Source organism: Betta splendens, chromosome 22, assembly GCF_900634795.4.
Source record: "Betta splendens chromosome 22, fBetSpl5.4, whole genome shotgun sequence".
In the NCBI taxonomy this organism is placed as follows: Eukaryota; Metazoa; Chordata; class Actinopteri; order Anabantiformes; family Osphronemidae; genus Betta; species Betta splendens.
In genome coordinates this window covers 12,170,355-12,190,073 of record NC_040900.2, presented here as the reverse complement: position 1 = coordinate 12,190,073, position 19,719 = coordinate 12,170,355, and the positions used below count along the sequence as shown (strand labels likewise).

At 43.7% G+C, this 19,719-nt stretch overlaps 3 protein-coding genes across 4 annotated transcripts; 1 reads left to right on the top strand and 2 right to left on the bottom strand.

The window, feature by feature from the left end:
• Positions 1-14: 14 nt before the first annotated feature.
• Positions 15-9,375, bottom strand: enpep (glutamyl aminopeptidase). Its single transcript, XM_029138990.3, has 21 exons — positions 9,252-9,375; positions 8,058-8,756; positions 7,287-7,428; positions 7,036-7,170; positions 6,800-6,920; positions 6,043-6,197; positions 4,913-5,026; positions 4,684-4,818; positions 4,532-4,597; positions 4,388-4,453; positions 4,001-4,161; positions 3,644-3,723; positions 3,292-3,428; positions 3,069-3,124; positions 2,842-2,992; positions 2,553-2,626; positions 2,344-2,448; positions 1,805-1,978; positions 1,500-1,640; positions 1,263-1,344; positions 15-558 (listed from the first exon to the last, which is right to left on the bottom strand). The coding sequence occupies exons 2-21, from the start codon at positions 8,687-8,689 to the stop codon at positions 412-414; spliced, it is 2,874 nt and encodes a 957-aa protein (XP_028994823.1). The 5' UTR covers positions 8,690-8,756; positions 9,252-9,375; the 3' UTR covers positions 15-411.
• A 329-nt stretch (positions 9,376-9,704) lies between these two features.
• On the bottom strand, positions 9,705-13,519 carry lrit3b (leucine-rich repeat, immunoglobulin-like and transmembrane domains 3b). 2 transcript variants are annotated; one of them, XM_029139013.3, is made up of 6 exons: positions 13,103-13,513; positions 11,754-12,128; positions 11,520-11,605; positions 11,011-11,304; positions 10,870-10,923; positions 9,705-10,641 (listed from the first exon to the last, which is right to left on the bottom strand). In XM_029139013.3, the coding sequence occupies exons 1-6, from the start codon at positions 13,207-13,209 to the stop codon at positions 10,295-10,297; spliced, it is 1,263 nt and encodes a 420-aa protein (XP_028994846.3). In that variant the 5' UTR covers positions 13,210-13,513; the 3' UTR covers positions 9,705-10,294. The 2 variants fall into 2 exon arrangements, with proteins under 2 accessions (XP_028994846.3, XP_055361811.1); XM_055505836.1 differs by having other exon boundaries at positions 10,549-10,682; positions 13,103-13,519.
• Positions 13,520-15,806: 2,287 nt separating this feature from the next.
• Positions 15,807-19,298, top strand: fam241a (family with sequence similarity 241 member A). The gene is made up of 2 exons (XM_029139050.3): positions 15,807-16,077; positions 17,772-19,298. Exons 1-2 carry the CDS (start codon positions 15,970-15,972, stop codon positions 18,060-18,062), a joined length of 399 nt encoding a protein of 132 aa, XP_028994883.1. The 5' UTR covers positions 15,807-15,969; the 3' UTR covers positions 18,063-19,298.
• Positions 19,299-19,719: the final 421 nt, after the last annotated feature.

The window sequence follows — 19,719 nt, the reverse complement described above, 5'->3', positions numbered from 1 at the left end:
TGTTCACGTCAAAATATGTTTCATTGTTTTATTCACTTATCAATAACAAGCATCAATCGTCAAACATTGTGTGTTTACTGCTTCCTTCACGTGCTCCACATGTGATGATGTTATACAGCAGGTGCAGGTTTTCCCACCAGCACAGCAGGTGTCAGTATGTACCAACAGCTGCTTTTCTGCTGTGTGTTTTAACAGGGACAAGCTGCCTCCAATGAGCAAAACATGTCAGAAACTAGCATCTGTGAAATGGGCTTTTACTCTGATAGGTTAACTGTGAGATAGGGAGGATGAGTGTCCTGTTGTTTGTTATCTGTTCCAGTGTGAACTCAGGTCACAGGAGAAACCGTTGGTTCCCACGGAATCTAGGAAGCACAGTTCTCACAGTTCCTCTGTTTGTCTGTTGAAGTGAGTTTAGGCCACGTTGACGTCCAGCCACGCTCTGATCTCGTCCTCATTCCTCCTCATCCATTCGATGTTGTTCCTCACCGTCTCCACGGCCTGCTGCCGCGGCGTCGCCCCTGCGCCAGCATTTGGAGTGAGGCTGAAGAAATGTTCCATCTGTAAGACCATGCAAACATGTCAAAACAAAAAGTGCCCAGATTTATAAAGAGGCAAAGAAGTTCAAGTGTGACGTGGCATAAAAGAGGACAAAGGATTCAACAATACATTACCACTATTTACAAATACTTTATACAAGATCTCCTCACACACAGGCTCCTCCAGCTTCTGTTTGGCCTCCACTCTTCTATCTACTAGCTGAACCATTTCCAAAATAGGAAAGTAAGCTTTTGTGAGGTTGAAGACTTTCCTCCTTCTGGGGATGTGCATAAACAGTTCTGTACCTACTGTACTGTCGCACAGGTGACTAGGACGCCACAAAGGCCAAGGAAAAGGAAAAGACAGCAATCAAACATGCAAACACCTCGCGTAGGTGCCTGTCACAAGGCAGTGTCCAGAGCAAAAGGCTGAGGATGACTCAGCAAGAATCCTAGTATCACAGTGTCAAACAAGTAAAGTAAATGAGAGGTCTGGGAGGCTTTACTGACCAGACGAACGAGCCAGGGTTTAAGCCTGTCTCCTGCTCATCAAGCTTCTCTCACATCCACCAGTGACACAATAAAACAAGGCTCAACATTTGCAGGATGAAGTAAAGGGAAGTCAATCTGCAGCTTTCCCTGGGCTGAAGACGTTATGAGCCGGTTTGTGTTTCCAGAAAGAGTCTGACGACGTCCTGTATATCAGGTTTACACATGAATGCTCACCTTCCACAGCTGGAGGTCTGTGTTGTAGGTGGTGGTGATTTGCTGTAGAAGGCGGCCGAGGCTCCTGTCATTGATGGTGTACCTGAAAGAAAGGACAGTTGAACACAGGGTTAGACAAAGTCTAAAGCATCAGGAAGCAACAAGATTTGTTTGATTTTCAGTGAATGAACTGCAAATGTTCACAAAGTGAGACTGACTATGCACACTTTACTATAGTTGTTGCTTTCTTCCACTGACCTTTGGACCAGGTAGTTCCAGTTGAGCGTGGTCCACTCCCAGGCCATGCTCTGACCCAGAGGGTTGTAGGACACATATCGCACCACGGTGAACAGATCCTGACTGCGCACCACACTCTCATCCTTTGTAGCCTCGAGGAGTCTGTCGGACACAACAAGTCTCTCTGTATGCAGCTCATAGAAGGAGAAAACTCAATCAGTGCTGCAGCCAAACCAGAAAGTGTCTCTGTACCGCTGGTCTGTCTGTAGCTAACATGTGGTCTACAAATGCGTCAGCTCCTCAGTTACAGTAAATCTGGTCCTTACTTGTAAAGAAGGTCCACATTCTCCACAGACGCCAGTCCATACAGCAGCTTGTCCTTCTCCTGGGCCAGAGTAGTGGCCTTGTACCTCTGAAACACTGTGTTCCAATTGGCCTCGCTTCCTGACTTCTTTATGCCGTATCGATAGACCAGCAGCCTCAGGTTCACCGGCACACTGCTGCAGATCACATGACGGCTACATTTAGCTTTCAACCAGTGGCTCAAATTATTGAATTATTGATATATAACTATCTAAATGAAAACTGTGGGTTATGATAAGGAGGTCATACAGGTAAATGTGGTTGTGGTCATGTGGCCTCCAAATAGCACTGAGCTTAAGCAATAGGTTTAAATCCCATTATATGAGTCTATTATCACTGATGGTTTGAGGCTCGGGGTTCAAGCACCACTGACTGTAAATCTAAGGGTTCAAGTACTTTTTTCCTTTGTCCTGTAGCTTATACACACATCTAAGTTTTAATGTTTTTGTTCTCTAAAATCAGCTTATGATCAATGTTTGATCAGGAATGTGGTGTAGGATACCTCAGACTTCCTTCTATCCATTGGTCAAAAATGCGGGACGCTTCATCCAGAGCCTCTCTATCTCCCATCCGACAGGCTATGTTGAGCACAGTCTCCCTCAGTAACCTGTGAGACACAACAACCAACTCAGAACGTTACCCAGCGCCTTCCAGGTGTGATGAGAAGAAGACCTGCATACTAGATGGATATACTGTAAGACACTACTGCACCTCTCTGTCTGCGTTCCTTCATCCTTCCAACCGAGCTGCGTGGAGATGGCCCTCACATGGTCACTGAACAGCCTCTAAACAGGTATGAGCAAGGTTCTATGTCAACCCAGGGACTGTTTTGCTTCTGGTTGTAAATGAAGGTGTTAAAGCTTGAGTACCAGGCACATTGCGTGACCTTCACTCCAATCAATGTTCTAGTCAAAGTCAATTTAATGAACAAACCCTCAATACATTTAAAAGTTTATTCAGTAGTTTTGGAAATAGCTGCTTGAACATGTGAGGCTTGTACCTGGAATTTTGAATAAAGCACATCATTGCTAGACAGCATGTCTCTAACATATGCGATGGAGGAGGCCACACGCTCCCAGACGATGTAGTCAGTCTCATTTGTCAGGTACTTGGTGAGATTGAAGGCAACTCCGTAATCTACGACATCTGCCCTAAAAAGCCCAACACAACGTATAGTCTGTTATACAATTAGTCTAAAATGGGAGAGAATGTTTGGGGAACTCTCACCTTGCCAGAGCAAAAACATCGTCAATGTATCCTGTGCGATCGGGTGCATCAAACACCTGTCAGGATCAGAATACAAGACAGCAACATCTTGAAAGCCAACGAATGTACACGGTTGATAAAAAATGCTCCCTCCTTCTAGTGCTTAGGCTCAGCACAGGGTCTTTGCTTTATTAATATAACCTACAGTGAATGGCCCAAATATTAGAGCCTGATGGGAAATTACCGAGTGGTTGTCCTGAAGGTGCTGACTGATGAGGTGCCACATGTGCTCATCATGGTTGACTCTGTAAAATCCCATGTGATGCTTGTTAACTTTCAGCAGCCCATCCTCTAAGGGGGAGTAGTCACTCAGGATCTGCTCTAGAGACCAACAATGAAATATTTTTTTATAACCGAATTGATCATGTTCAGGTATAAATAATAAACACAGACATATAATTAAAGAAATGTCAAGATGTTTGCATTTAGTTTTTTCACCTTAGCATCTATGAGGTCGGATTAAGAGCAGATGTTAGTCAAATGTCAGTGGTTCAAATGCGTATAGCTACTGATGCATTAATAGCTGAGAATCGTACCTTTGCTGCTCCTATTAAACATCGTCATCATGTTCTTGACATTTGTGGACTCCCATTTCACTGGGATGCTCCATGTGTAACTGTAATAAAAGTATTTATAGGTGGTTACATACAGAGGAGCTGAGCTCATGATGTGTTAAACTGATGACTTTGGAAATTAGGACTTATTTGGTTTCTATTGATTGTCATAAATCTGGCATGTGTGACTTCATTCTTGAACCACTACTATTGAACCTGTACATGCTCCTCCTGGGTCAGATCTACTCCAAAATGACACTGAAGTCATTTACTTGTTTCCGAGACTAAGTAGCTAAAGTCCCCACGATAAATATCAATTGTTTCAGCTGTTTTACTAACCCAAGAGGTGAAGGGGGTTGGTTGGTATCAGATTCAGGATCCAAGACAAAACGCATCTGTCTTAAACTGGCACTGGTCTCTGAGACAGACAAGTTCAGTACAGGGTAACCCATCTGTTTAGTCCATGTGTCCATTACCTCTGCAACTGGCAATCCACTCACCTGTTCACGTGACACATGAGAGTAAAGTTAGTTAGTTAGTTAGTTAGTTAGTTAGTTAGTTAGTTAGTTAGTTAGTTAGTTAGTTAGTTAGTTAGTTAGTTAGTTAGTTAGTTAGTTTACAGTAAGAACTGGACAATCTAGTGAAAGTCATGTACAATGATAATGTCTTGAGGAATGAATCCACAAGTAAATAAAGATCATACAATACAAAAATTATCATTCATACGTCAGCAAGAGACTGCCAGAAGTCTGCTGTTTTAGCGTTCTGGAAGCGGTAGTCTTTCAAATATTTCTGGAAAAAGAAAAAATTATTTCATTTTACCACTAAACTTTAAAACATTCTGACAACAAACAGCAACAACTGGCTCACTCTGCAACCATCTCTAAATGTTTGTATTCCCATCCAGTCCTCAAGCATTCTGAGAATGGAAGCTCCCTGGAAAAGAAACATCCGGTCAATATGGGTTCATTCCAAATAAGTGTTTAGATCCTTCACTGTGTAATTTCGTCTAGAAATTTTACCTTGTTGTATGAAATGGCATCAAACACAGAGGTGATCTCTGCTGGGGTGGAAACATTCACAATGATTGGGTGAGAAGAGAGGAGAGCGTCATCCACCATCACAGGAAGCACATCACTGATGAGCATTATGTCTCGCTACACATCAGAGGAAAGACCCAGAATGGTTCAGATCTCAGAATCACAACGGTCACTGAATGCATCCTTCTAGTGCTTGTAGAGGAGAACTCACCATGCCCCAGCTTGGTTCAGCTGCCTCCACACCAATGTACTCAAAAAAACTAGCGAAGCCCTCATTGAGCCAGAGGTCGTCCCACCAGTCCATAGTGACAATGTTTCCAAACCACTAGAAGCAAACACACGTGTCCTTCAAGTGTCCAAACCAAGGACATCACATTAGTCTGCCACAAAACACCTGCAGTCATATCACAGTAACTTCCACTGGATCAGACTGCAGCTAACAAAGGGGAAAATGTGATGAGACGCATCGTACAGACATTACATTCTAGCATTAGCGGCATTAGCTTCCAGCCTTTTACAGTTTTTATTGGTCGCTTTGACTTGTTTTGCATGACATCATCACTATTACAGCAGTGCATCAGACTCATGAAACAAATGTGTAAACCCGTTCTCATTGGATTTTCTTCTCCCTTTTGCGCATAGTCCAGGTAATTGTTTCGGTGCAAGATCCGGTCTCACTCAGTGTGCTTCATCTAATTCAGTACTAACTCTAATGTGAACCCTTCTTGTCTCATGATCTATTAGGCAGTTCGTGTTATATTCTATTGCAGTTTTACAACCTGTTCCTGTAACTTGAATATAAAAATTTCCTCACACACACAAGGCCTCCTTTTATGTCACATATCTCAGAAACAAATGTCTGAACATTATAAAGAGCTTAAACAATAGCACATAAAGGCCTGTAATCATTACCAGTCCTGAACTTTGCACTTTCTGCAGATATTTGACTACTGAAGTGTGACAGATAACATTATCATATTGCTGAACTGCAACGTGATCCTTTCACCTTTATTGTTTGCCTTATCACTACACAGATAACGTAGTGACCTCAGTTCTGTGATGATTATATTTTACACACATCTGTGTGTCTGCCTGTCCTTTAAACTTACATCCACCAGACTATAAACTTGACATTTACGCATGTCATCGTAAACAGCTAAGGTCCAGGGTTCCTCTGTAGAGACGTGTCATGGGATTGACATGTCACATGCAATGATGAGCCAGTGTAACTTAGATGTAATGAATGGAAATAAATAAACCATTTTTCATTATTGCATCAATTTCTGCAATAAAACGTAGTTAAAATCTTCTGTATGTGATTTATGGTGGGCGTAGTGGTACCTGATGAACCAGCTCGTGAGCGATAACACTGGCCACTCGCTGCTTGTTGTAGGAAGACGACTGGTTCTCATCAAACAGCAGGTTTGTCTCCCTGTAGGTGATGAGGCCCCAGTTCTCCATGGCTCCAGTGCCAAAGTCAGGGATGGCTATCTTATCTGGACCAGGACAGCACAGAGACTGTTATGAGAGGCGTTCAGGTGCTCAGTAAGCTTTGGTACTGATGTAGTTTAAAGATGTTGATTCATGAATGTAGATCTGTAACAAATATTACATTGTTAAGTGTAAAGCAAACTGATTATTTAACATGTTCACCAATGTGTCTGGTGAATATTTCCATGGACTGATACTACATTTAACTAGCTTCATTAAATTCACTGAAGACCCTAAAGGAAGATCAACCTAAAGCTTTAAAGACACAACAACTGTTCCTTGATGGAGACGACTAGCCAGTAACTGGTCTCACGTTGAAAATAGGAGCTACTCGTAGTTTAACAGTGTATTTGCATTTGTTGACACGTACATTTACTTACCTGCAACTCAGGAATTAGGTTTGCGTTCTTTCATATGACAGCTGTAACTCATACCCCCATGTGTGAGTCAAAGTTAGCACAACTAAGTAGAGTATCCTCAGAAATATACACAGCAGAACCTTTATCTGCCACCGAAAAAATAATCACAATATTTCTATAGTGTGCTAATAAATTATCTAGATGTTTTTTGTGTGTAGAGACATGAAGATGAGTCTGTGGAGACGAACCCAGTTTTCCAATGGAGTATGTCATGTTGAAATATTCCTCGAAGTAGTCAAAGATGACCTTGGTGGTGTCAGCTGCGTATGTTGCAGTTGCCAGTTGACTTGGCTGAGCGTAGATCTTCAGCTGCAAAGACAGAGCACCTCAGTGTGAATGGGGTGCCAGTATAATGAGTTGCTAGTTCTTCTTCATGTGTTTTATTAAGTGGAAGCATTGATGGTAAAATAGGAAGCACACTCACGGGAATTCCACGCTTAGAGGTTCTTTCCACACTTTTAAACTGGTGTATGGCAAAACATACCAGATACGTACTCATTGAAACAGATTTCTGAAATCTGGTCTTCACTTTATTGCCAGGCAGTTGTTGAGGGGTCCCCTGAAAACAGAGCAAAAGGCTGGAGCATGAATTCCCTGGCTCACACTCAATGTAGCTTAGTGTACCCATGTAATCAAACAACCAATTTGACAGAGCACTGCTGACTCCAGTCCTACCTCCACTGGCATGTTGGACAGAGCTTGGTAGTCAACATCGTGTGTGATAGAGATCTGGTAAGTGGCCTTCTTGTTGGGTTCGTCAAAGCAGGGGAACGACTTGCGAGCGTCCGTTGGCTCATGGTCAGTTGCAGCAATCTTCCTTTTTTTTCAAAGGGAAAGATGAATTATGAAGGTACAGTAATACAGAAGTAGTTCATGAAGGCCTTCCTTTTATCATATCATGAAGTTTAGGATTTTCAAGGACACTTATCAACAGAGTGAATGCAGTGAGAATGCAGTGAGAGGTTTAAGCCCACTCAACATGATGGAAACATGGGAAACAAATCTGTAAACATCCCAAGTACTAAAATAACAAAATATTTGAGTCAGCGCCAACGTTAGTACACAGCTTGTATTTCCCATGTAGCACATTTAAACTGTAGCATCTCAGCTCATGGAGAACAAATTAGACACCCCAGAACTGAGCTGAAAAACAATGATTAATTGAAGGTTTTCAGTGTATGACTGTCACAGCTCAAAGTTAATGTTTTTCAGGCAGTTTATTCAACACATCAACAGCTGTTCTTTATGATTTACAGCTCCATTAGGATGTGGAGTATGTGACTGAACATCAGCTGGTGAGGTGGGTGTGTGAATGAACACTGCATGGAGTAAAATGAGTTCTGTCCTTGGGGGAAACAGTCCTGTGTTTGGACTCTTTTTCTTCGTGATCGCTAACTGAAGGCGCTCTTAGCTTTAGTGTGTGTGTTGATGAGGTGAAGAACTTACTTAGTGACGCCGTCCTCTGTGTAGATGACCCTGTAGAAGCCCACCAATGAGCCGTTGAGCCAGCCCTGGAAGCTCAGACTGAGCACATACACCTCCCCGGGACCGGTGACGGGCAGCTCTTCCTGGGCCTCCACCACCACATACTCTTGGGCTTTGTACTCAAAGCAGCTTTTCACTGCTACATCCTTCCGCTGACTGTTGCTGTTGAGCATCCTTAATCTGGGCATGCTGCTGACAAACGTATCCCTGATGTGAAGCCACACATGGTGTGTGGGCCTGCTCACCTCCACATGGATGTCCACGCTGCCGGAGTAGGTGTCTTCCACCAGGTCTGGCTCCAGGTGGAGGTCGTAGTGGACGGGTTTCAAGTAGGTGGGCAGACGGAAGTTCCTCCAGTCCCCACTGGAGTCAGAGGAAGGCGTGCAGGGTCCCCTGCCCAGTGGAGGGCTCCCAGTAGTAGTAGTCGGCGCCGTAGGGGTCGGGTTGGAGGTGGTGCTCTTTGGTCTAGAGAGTCCCACTCCAAGGCCCACGGCCAATGAGCACACCACCACCGTCACACAGATGATGATCACATGCTTCTGACGGATGCAATAACGCGCTTGTTGCTTGTCCATTTCCATGTCGTGAACCATGGTTCGATAAAACTTGAGATCAGAGCTCTGAGCTTCGGCTGCTCAGACCGGAGAAAGAAGAGAGGAGCTGACAAGTGGGACAGAATCAAACATTAAGCTAGTCATCTGTGGTGTTAACACACCTCTTTTTGTTAAACATCTACAACGTGCCTGTTGGGAGCTGAGCCAGCGGAATCCATCCTGCTGAAAGGAGGAGGGGTCTGATATTAAACAGATGTCTGTTGTTACTCAGGCAACCCATGAAGTTCACTGGTCCTTTTTACAGCTTTCAGTTCAATTCAGTTTGTTTGAATAGAACCACGTCACAACAAATGTTTACTTTAAACACTTTGCAATAAAAGCTTTTACATTAAATTGTAAAAGCTAACTTGAGCAAAGTTTTAATTCATAAATCAGTGTAATTAGTAGAGAGGTAAACTTCCCGTGAGAAATCAGGGTGAACACACATCCGCCTCCACTGGTTGGGGTGAGGAGATAGAGATAGGCACTGCAGGACGGTTGTCCAGCAGCTGCACACACACGGCCCAGAGTCCAAAGCACAAGTACCCGTACATGGACTTACCTTCAGTGATTGTCCGCCGGTGACCCTGTGGTCCCGTCATTATCTGCATCTTGACTGCTTGTGCTTCTAAAATCTGGGCTGGTCCATGGTTTTCTCTGTTTGTTCAATGGTTGTCTCTGACTGATAAACTCTAGCTCCCAAACCGAAGGTTGGGGAGTTGTGTCTCTCTGTCTGTTGAGACTTAGTGCTCCTTCCTCTCTGACAGTCAGACGCCAGTGATGCAATTGTGAGACATCTTCACACACGGCAACAGGGAAGAGATGGTGCATGCAGTCTGATTGGGCTACATAGACGTTCCACCGTAGTCAGACAGAGGGGTTAAAAGGCAGAAGCAACTTAAGAATCGTGGGCTCTTTGCATCACACCTTCGAAGTGTGTGCACTGATCTCCCCAGCTGGTTTTTGGTTTGTTGACGTGCACGATCAACATCCATGTTTTTGATTTGCTTTCCCCATTAATTTTATTTTCTTTAATTTTTAAAATAAATCACACAAAATACAACTTTCTCATCTGCCTCTTATTTGAAATTTTCACCACAAGGCTCAGCCACATTTATGTAGTACTGGCTCAACTCACTGACATCATCTATGTCCTTGAGTGGAAATGTGAAACTTAGGTGAGTTGTAAAGCCTTATTACACCAGAGACAACCAGTGACAATAAAATAAAATAGTAACATTTATACATCAAATTCATTATGACTGACTTGATCTAATGTTTCTGTTCAGCAGTATCCAATAATATATGAATGTGGCCTAGATCTCAGATCTCTGATCTCTCACACACAAAAATATCCTTTCAGAAAACTTTAGGTCAAGTTATATTTCAGTTTGTACTGGTCACTCCTTTTATTAGAACCAGGACAGTTTTGTAGGGCGCAGAATCAAAAGGCACCAAACATTACCTTACACATCAACCAGACCAATGTGCTGGTGTTTGTACTTCTCATGTCCATCACATACAAAGACTGTCTAAGGAAGCAGGTGTAGAACTTACTGAGGACACAGAAGGTTTTGGGGTTTCGCATTTTTTGCATCTGCTAATTCATTTTGTGTCTTGAACGTCCTCGCCACCTGGATAAACTTTGTTAGTGAGATCAGGTGCAGTCTGTGTCTTGGTGGAACGGGGTGTCTGACTGTCCTTCCCCAGAGGGATTTTAATCACAGTTTGGTTTGGCTTCTTGTACTTGGATGATGTGAGTTGAGCCGTTGGGGTCTTCTTTGGAAAGCGCGATAGTCTTGTGATCCCCACCACCTTCAGCTGAATCAGGGCTTCAGATATTCCTGCCATGTTCCGTGCCTGGCAGCGATATTCACCAGCGTCCTTGTATGTTAATCCATTGAGGCTAATGATCGACCAACGAACTCCCACCCGTGGAGATTCCTGTAGAACTGGGACAAAACAAGGTCTCAGGTGTCTGATCCCTGCTGTGCTGTAAGTAAGTAAAATAAATGATGTGGAAACATGGAAATCAATCTGTCATGGAACATAGCAAGTTTATGACTGATGATGTTTAGCTCACTGATCGGGTCCAACATCATTTACTATGAGAGCTTGGGTTTTATGGGAATGTTGGCCCATAATACTATCTACTATCCACAGAAAAAAAAACAACTTACAACTTGCTAAGTCTCGTGGTAACTCTTCAACGCTTTCGTGTTGTTGGCAACAATCTGCAGAGAAAACCAAAGCACACACGTCATGACGAGTGACCTGTACAGCGACAGTAGGACTGAACACAACACTAAGAGGCAGTGTACCAGGGTAGGCCGATGTTTTGAGCCACGTCAGCGTTGGAGTTGGGTAGCCGGTGGCATCACAGCGGAGTATTACATTACTGCCCAGTGGGGAGTTTACTCTGGTGGCTGCGGGCTGGACGGAGGGCCTCATGCAGCGGTTCGGCTCCACCTGGGTCAACAGAACCCTGGACTGACCCAGAGACCTGCTACATGTCACCATGCGATCCATGAGGACCACGGAGCTGCCCAGTGACATGGACAATGACATCACCATGGAGATCTGGCAGTCACACAGCCAGGGGTTGTCATGGAGACCTGGATGCCGAGACAGTTAAACTTGTTTTTGTCAGTGTTGGTGAATGATGAAGTATGTGTTACAGAGCTTCCCTGAGTCTCAGTCCTAATAACTGATGTGTTCCATGTTCTGCGGTTAAATGATTAAATCAATTAAATGAGGGCTGGATGATTTACTCCATCATCCTAATGTTTTGGGCCTGTAGACACGCATCTTCCTTCAAACTCTACTATACCTAAGATTCGCCTTTGTAGGGGTCCACTCCTTTGTCCTGGAAGTGGGAACCAGAGGTCCAGCAGCTCAGCAGGTAATATAGTAAGTCTGAGGAGAGAAAGTGAAACAGAAGGAGCAACAAGAAGCCAACAAAACTAGAGGACAAAGAATTCCAGGAAAAGGGAAGAGACAAGAAAAAAAGAGAAAACAAACAAGATGACTGACACATTAATGACTGCATTAGTAGCACACCCACCTGTTGCTGGACAGATCAAGATAAGTGATGTTGGGTAGAAAGAGAGCAGCGTGGGCAGGAAGACTGGACAGACGGTTGTTATGGAGACCAAGGGTCTGGAGGAGGGGCGTGTCTCTGAGTCCCTCCCAGGGGAAGGATGTGAGGAGGTTCCCATCCAGGCGCAGCTCTCGCAGGGTCTTCAGGTTGACAAAGCTGCTGGGGTGGATGCTGGTGACGGAGTTGTAGGTCAGCCACAGGAACCTGAGCTCCGACAGGTTGTAGAAGGCTGCCCGGGGCACTGTGGTGATGGAAGTCTTCTCCAGACGCAGTTTAGTTGTGTTGGCTGGGACATTCACGGGAACAGCTGAGATCCCAGGATCACTGCACTGCACCAACCTGCTGAACACAAATCATCAAATGACCACAGTTATGGCCATTTAACGGAGTTATTATGAGTCAAATTAGTGGTTCTTATTCTTTTCACAAGCCTTTACTTTCAGCCTGTTCTTTTAAAATTTGTGTTCAATCCAAGTCAGACCAGGTTCTTTATTCCTTTCACACCATAGTTTATGTCAGTGTCCATCTGCACTGTGCACCACCCTCAGATCAGTTTGAAAGAATCTGGGTCTGTGCAGCTGGAACAACAACAGTTTAGCAAACAATTGATCCTTGAGCTTTGGAGGCGCCTCAGGGACGGTAATGGTATCTGATCTAAACGAGACAAGACAAACTGGACTCAGCAGGATAAAGGATGTTTAGTTTAAAGTTTATAACCTTTAGTTTAAATGTTTCCATTCCAGCCAAGTCTGTGATGTTCTGCTTTTTAAAAAATGTGTTTTTTACTCTTGACTTCCAGTTTCAGTCTGCATTTGAGTTCAGCTTTGACTAATATACTGGAACCTAGACATTGACTGAAGCTCAGAGACAATCATCAGTGACTCTAACCAGCTGATTCTGTGCTATGACTGATCTAAACGTAGCACCTGACTCTCAGTCAGTGGCTACAGAGCTGAAAACAAACCTGGGCTGGTTTTCCTCACTTAATAGTATATAGTTCTGAAGGTTATTTAAATATGTCTTTTAGTCTTAAATGATACAATGCCTTCAACAGAATTACTGAAAGAACTCAACTGGCCAAGTTCATGTTCTGCTTCTTTTGGATGTTGCTCTTTTTTATCAACTGTATTTGATGTTATATAATAAAACCACACAAATTGTCAGTGCCTGCTTTAACCACATGCATAGACAATGACTGGCCTGTTCCTTTTTATTAAATTAGCATATAACACTCCTTTTATTAGCGCTACCATGCTTCAGGTTCAGTGTAGGTAATAGGCTCTAAAGAGCTAAAATGAATAAAGTCACTCCACCTGAGCTCAGCTAGTCCCATGTTCCCAAACGTGCAGGAGCATAACGCTGGACAGGCACCGACCGCCAACACAGGGAGCTGCCAGATGTAGAAGACCAGCAGATACATCCTTCATCAGAGAAGCCCTGCACTGATACAGAACCCGTTTGTCTCCATAGTGGCTCCAAGGGTCTGCTCAGAGAGCAGAGTGAAACTGAATCCCAGATTAGCTGGGATTACAGTGTAATCCCACGCCTTACAAACGGCAACATCTCCAAGAGTTTCACTATCTCACAGATCATCGGTCACACAACAACGGAAAAATCAGTGTGTATGGACAGTATGAAGGATCCTTATCTGCTGTGCAAAATGTCAACTAACACAAGTGGAAGATGTGCAACAGCAGCAGCATGAATATATACATGCAGCCTCTGTAGTCAGGAAGTCTGTCAATGACATTTAGTAACCCTAAGCATTATTGTTTATGTGAATCTTTCTGTTTTCATGTCTGCTATTTAGTTTTTGTTTTCTTGCCCAGTTGATCGTGTCACTTGGTCGGTGGCCTCTAATAAATGGTATATAATATTCCGTACTTACAGTATATTGCGCTTTAACCACCCTTCCAGGATCCAAACTGCTTTACTCTACTGTACTTATCATTCACCCATTAATAATAAATAATACTTTATATGCAACATCAGGGCAACAGGTCTGAAGTGGTTCAGCTCTCGAGGGTGTGGTGTCTTTGGAACTGTGATGATACAGGATGATTTTCACAGACTGGGGACCCTCCTCTGTTCCAGGCTAAGGTTGAAGATGTACTGTCGAGGATCTCCCAGCTCCAGTGCGTAGGCCTTCAGCAGCCATGGGGATACTCCATCTGGACCAGCTGCTTAGTTGGGAAGTCTCTTCAGCTCCCTGCACACCTGTGATCATGTGGTCGAGTGGTTGAATCTATTGAAGGAGTTGTTTAGCTGATCTGCTTTCTCCACATCACATTAAGCAATCCTTCTATTTGAGCTCCATCCAGTGATTGTTTTCATCCCGTTCCACTCCTCCTTGCTGCTGTTGTTCTGCAGCTTTTGCTCCAGTTTCTTTTTGTACTGCTCTTTCATCATCCCTAGCTGCACTTTCAGTTTTCTCTGCACACGCTTAGGCTCGAGCTGATCACTGTGCTTAAAGGCCGCCTACTTCTGGTTCACGACACCCTTGAGGTCATTTCTGTTCCATGGCTTTTTGTTTGCTTAGCAGTGCACTGTTCTTACTGGAACAACAATGTCTATACAGATGTTAATGTAGTCAGTAGTCACTCAAGCGCCTCCTCGAGTTCTCCCCACTGTACACAATGCTGTGCTTCCCAGTCTATAGAGCTGAAGCAGTCTCTTAGAGCCTGCTCTGCCTCAGAGGACCACTTCTTAAATGATTACATGAGTAGCTGCCTCACTCTCGGTTTGTAGTGAGGCTGAAGCAGGATCGGTTTGTGGTCTGCCTTCCCCAGTGCAGGCACTGGTGAAGCACTGTATGCGTTTTTGACATTTGCATACGCTAAATCAATAGTTCTATTTTTCCTGGTGTAGCAGTCCACATACTGGTTGAAATCAGGTAATGTAGTGTTCAAAGCCACATGACTGAAGTCACTACAGTAACAGGGTGCTGTGTTTGTAGGTTACTGACAGTGGAATGGATGACGTCACACGCTACCTCCATGTTGGCATGTGGAGGTATGTATACGGTGACCAGTGGCGTGACCACACTCTCTGGGCAAGTTTACAGACAGCAGTTCAATGCCCCTGCAGCAGCTGGGAATTTTAGTGGTCACATGCCCAAGATTACATCACATTGAGTTCACGTACAGAGACTCCTACAGAGTGGCCTCCTTTTTGATTGTTCCTAGTGTCTGACCGTTTCCCCCCAGGGTGTGCACCATAATGGTGTCACATTAAACTGACAGCTCATCCAAAGAGCAGTTCCCTGAGCCAAGGTCCCCAGAAACCTGACGCTGTGTCTGTAAAGCAAAGCTGCAGCGTAGACTGGATGCTTTCTACTGCAGAGCAGGAGAACTCACTGGCCTATTGGAGTTTACTTATTTTATATATTGTTCTCATCGGTTGTAAAAGCTGTAATAATGTCATGCTGTAAAAATATCATGATGATGGTTTAAGTACAACGCGAGTTAAGACAGAGTTTCACTATCAAATGTCAGAGCACAACTGTGGGAAACTGGCTCCATGTGGACAGGAGGGACAGGAGTGATGCTGAATGCTGATTTGTTCCCACGGTTGCTATGTAGTTACTCTAACATACAGTAAATACACAGTTCTAACAAATGTAAGTTCATGACAGTGAAAAAGAAGCTTAGCATTTTCAGAACCATTTATTGAGTGATGCATGCATCGTATTTTCACTGTAGATTCAAATGTATTTCTCTCTTCTTCAAACAAGCGACACTAAAATAGTATATATTCATTGCGATGCATAGCTCAGATAAAGTTTATATTGTGGAGTGGTCATTTAATGCCCGTGGTCCTGAGCGGACCACAACTTCCGGTGCGCCCGAGGATCAAGGAGTGACCAGTTCCAACAGTTGATAATCGCCACACGCCCTCGTGCCTTCTCCCTGCATCTCTCTATGCGTCAGTTGTGGGCGGGACTAAAACGAACACGTGACTGAGGTAGTTGCTCGTCATGGTGTAGTGCAGTGTACGCGGTGTTATTACTGCCGTAGTCTGTAGGAGGCGACATACACACAGTTAAAGCTCGACGGCGACTGTTGACACGTGTAGAAATGCTGGCGCTGCAATTGGATGATGACCGTGCAGCTGTGTCGGGAACTTAAGCACGCGCGCTATATTTATCGCGGTTTGTGATTACCACAGAACAGGCCGTAGGATGTCTGCGGACGAGCGGGTTGCCTTTCATCGACGTGACCGGGAAGCGCTGCTCGCTCCCCGACCTGCCCCCGACGCCGGGCACGTCGCTCCACAGCAGCAGCACCGGGTAAATACTCTGCAACGTGACGCTACACGCGAACTTTCCCCGGCACTAGCGTCGTTGTTTGGCCCGGGACACGGGGCGTCAGGCTCCCGTTGTAGTCGGGGGGTTCCTCAGGTTGAAGCTATAGTTAGCGTCATGTACGACTTGTTCATCCTCTTCTTAGCGGTCAGGTGATCTTCTCTCATAGCCGCGTGCGGTGCGGAACTAAATACACGATTCTTTGTGTATCTAACTCTTTCTTCATGTCCTACGGCTAATATTCAGTAGTAGGAGTGAATTGGATAGAATGGCTTTATGACACAGCTGGGAGGCTCCTGAGCAGAGCTTCCGTGTTTTTTTGCCACTAATCACTTCAATAGATCTTTATTTACAGTTCTACTGTTTATAGGGGCACGTGATTAAACACAGCGTCCTATAGTGTCAGTATAATACACAACGTCAGCAGTTAAGTTCTGTCTGTTGTGGTATTAAGTCATACATTATAAGACAATATCTTTACATAAAGATGCTGAAGTGAACTCCTTCACCTTTTAAAGCAGTTGTTAAGTAGATGTAACGGTGAGATTGTCACTAAATCAGTACGTCATCACCTAGATGCTCTGTGTTCGTATATTGTTGCTGTTTTAGAACCAGTTTCCAGTGTAAATCTGCAGGTGTGTGTAACAGATTGTGACTGACGATGGCGGCTCGCAACTCCAAAACCAACCAGTTAAACCACTTTGGGGCACACCTTCACTAGCAAAGAGGGTGCATTTAAATGAAGTGAGACAGTTTTATTTCCTTATTAGTCACCGTGGCCAAGGGTTTCATTTGTGACTTTCAAACCCACAGCCTTTCTCGTTGTTGATGAGCTCTTTGCGTAAAGGCCTTTGTTGAACTGTCCAGCTGGGGCTCAGTTAATCCAACTTAATTAATACATATTTAAGTTAATACAGATTCTTTGTAGAAGGAACATAAAATTATAAAACAAGTCTTACGTAGCTGAGATGCTTTGTATTCAGCCAGTAGGATGGATTAGTGGAGCTGATATGTAGTCGTGTGTGAATTATGGCAGGTGTATTACCTTTTACAGTAATTATGGGGATAGTCTGGAGAAATGATGTTAAAGTCTGTAATTACTGTGTACTTTTCACAGAACTCCCCATCTGCATCAAAATAGTATTTACAGTCCCAAATGGAAGCTTACAATTTTCTCATACTGGTAAAATATTAATTAGTGTGCAAAGGACTCAATGACATAACATAAAAATGGTATTTGATATATTTTTTTAATAAAAGTAGAATCCTATCCTATCCTTTAGTGGAATATTTTCCAGCTCTTAGTAGAGAGGTCATTTTAACAGTGCCTGGGACTGAGACTGGTTCAGAAAAAGGTCAATGTAGCGTGACTCACTCACGAGTTTCGACATCACACAGAAGCAGTCACCGTGTGATTGTGTGTGTGTGTGAGTTAAGGTTAGAGCAATAATAGTCTTCACAGCATGCTCATGGTCAGAAAGTATATTAGGATTAACACTCACACTTACTCACTCACTTCCTGCTTCAGCCAGGATATTTAAATGTGCGCATTTCTTTGCTGTTGATTAAAGTTATAAGGAACAAACTTAACCCACTCACACAGTGAAGATGATTTGCTTTTAGCCCACGGAACCAACCAAGCCGTGGCTGCACATTTAAATGCTACTTTGTCCCCACAGGTCAATGGCAGACCCATCCGAACTCTCAGTGATTTGGTCGCCAGTTGGCCCGACTATGAGGAATCCACCCCCACAGAGCCGGAGCTGGATGACTGTGAGCGGCTGGGCACTTTGTTCGGGATGCTCAACAAGTGTTTGCGGGGGATCGGCTTCAGCCAGATGTACTTTGGGGACAAAATTGTGGAGCCAGTGGTGATCGTCTTCTTCTGGCTGCTGCTGTGGTTCTTAGGTATTCAGGCCCTGGGACTGGTCGGAACATTGTGCATCATCATCATTTACATCCAGAAGTAACAAGAGCTTATGATGAGTGAATCCTTCTCTCGTCTTTGTTCACATTTTGGGCTCTTTTCATTGTAAAGGCTGTTTGATTTGGAATGTGTACACTAAGGGCAGTAGCATTGGACTGAGCTGTGCTGCTGTGCTGTGTCTTGGACAATTGAAATCTTTTTCACCTTTTTCACAAGAGTCTCATGTGAAACCTCAGTCATTTGCTGGCTGAATGCATTTAGTAATGTGACATAATGGTATAAATTGTATTTAAGAGGCTACAGTACGAATGTCAGAACTCAGGAAACAGGATTTCCCACCTCTGGGTGGTTTCTTTCAGTCCTTTCAATGATGTCTACACAAGCTGCAGTAATCCTCCTGTAATTAATCAATTAAAATCACATTAATTCAGTTTACTTATATAGCGCCAATTCATATCAGAAGTTATCTCAAGGATCTTTACACTGTTTAGGACCTTCCTGTAGATGAGGACAGAGAGGGAGAGGCACAACTACAGGAACAGACTTAAAGTTAATCACATATAGATGGGCCTCAAGTCTGCTCTTAAAATTTGAGAGGGTGTCTGTGTCTAGAACCTGGCCTGAAGCTGGTTCCACAGGGAAGCTTGGTAGCTAAAGGCTCTGCTTCCCGTTTTACATGTAGAACCAGAATCTAAAACTACCAGTAGACTAGCTCTGAGAGAGCAGCAAGGTGAGCTATGAGGTCTGGAAAACAAGATGGAGCTGATCATTAAGAGCTGAAGAGAAGAAATTTCAGGATAGACAAACTGATGTAGGAGAAACGTGATCTCTGTTCCACAGTCCAGTCAGACTCTAGCTGCAGCTTTTCAAAGAGTCACTGGACAAACTGAGTACAGGGGTGCAATCGTCCAGCCTGGAGGGAACTAATGATGGAGTCATGGTTCAGCATCATACTTACAGAGGATACTAGTTTTAGTGATGTCTCTTAGATGGAAGTAAGATGCTGAGAGATTTCTATGATGTATGATGTGAAGGAGAGATGTTGGTCTAAGATGACACCAAGGTTCCAGAACCTGAAGCTACATCATGTCATCCAGAAGAACCATCTGATTCAATAACGGATGTCATCTGCATCGCAATGAACATTTATAGTGTATCCTGTATGTATAGACAGAAAAGTATTGGACCAAGCACAGAACCCTGAAGAACTGTGTCAGAGATTCATTGTTAACATGCCAACAAACTAGAATCTGTACAATAAATCAGATGTCCCAGTCTCTGTAATAGAATGTTGTGATCTATTGTATCAGTGCAGCACTAAGATCTAACAGGACAAAGACAAAAACTAGATGTCTGAGAAGAGAAGATCATTAGTGACTCTGAGATCTCAGTTTAGATCAGATTCAACTTTATTGTCATTACACAAGTACGGGGCAACGGAATGCAGCTTAGCATCTAATCAGAAGTGCAGTAAGTACAGAATGTCGGTTAAGATGGATTTAAATCCAGACTGGAAATACTCATACAGGTTATTATATTAATACATTTATTTACATTTACATGCTGACAACAATCAATACTTGTCAACATCTGCTACTGTCAGCATCTACATGAATGTTTAAAGTGGAGAATCTGCAGAGAGGCTGTATGTTCTTGACCATGGATTCGCCAATAATCACAGTGGATTGTTTGAACCGTGG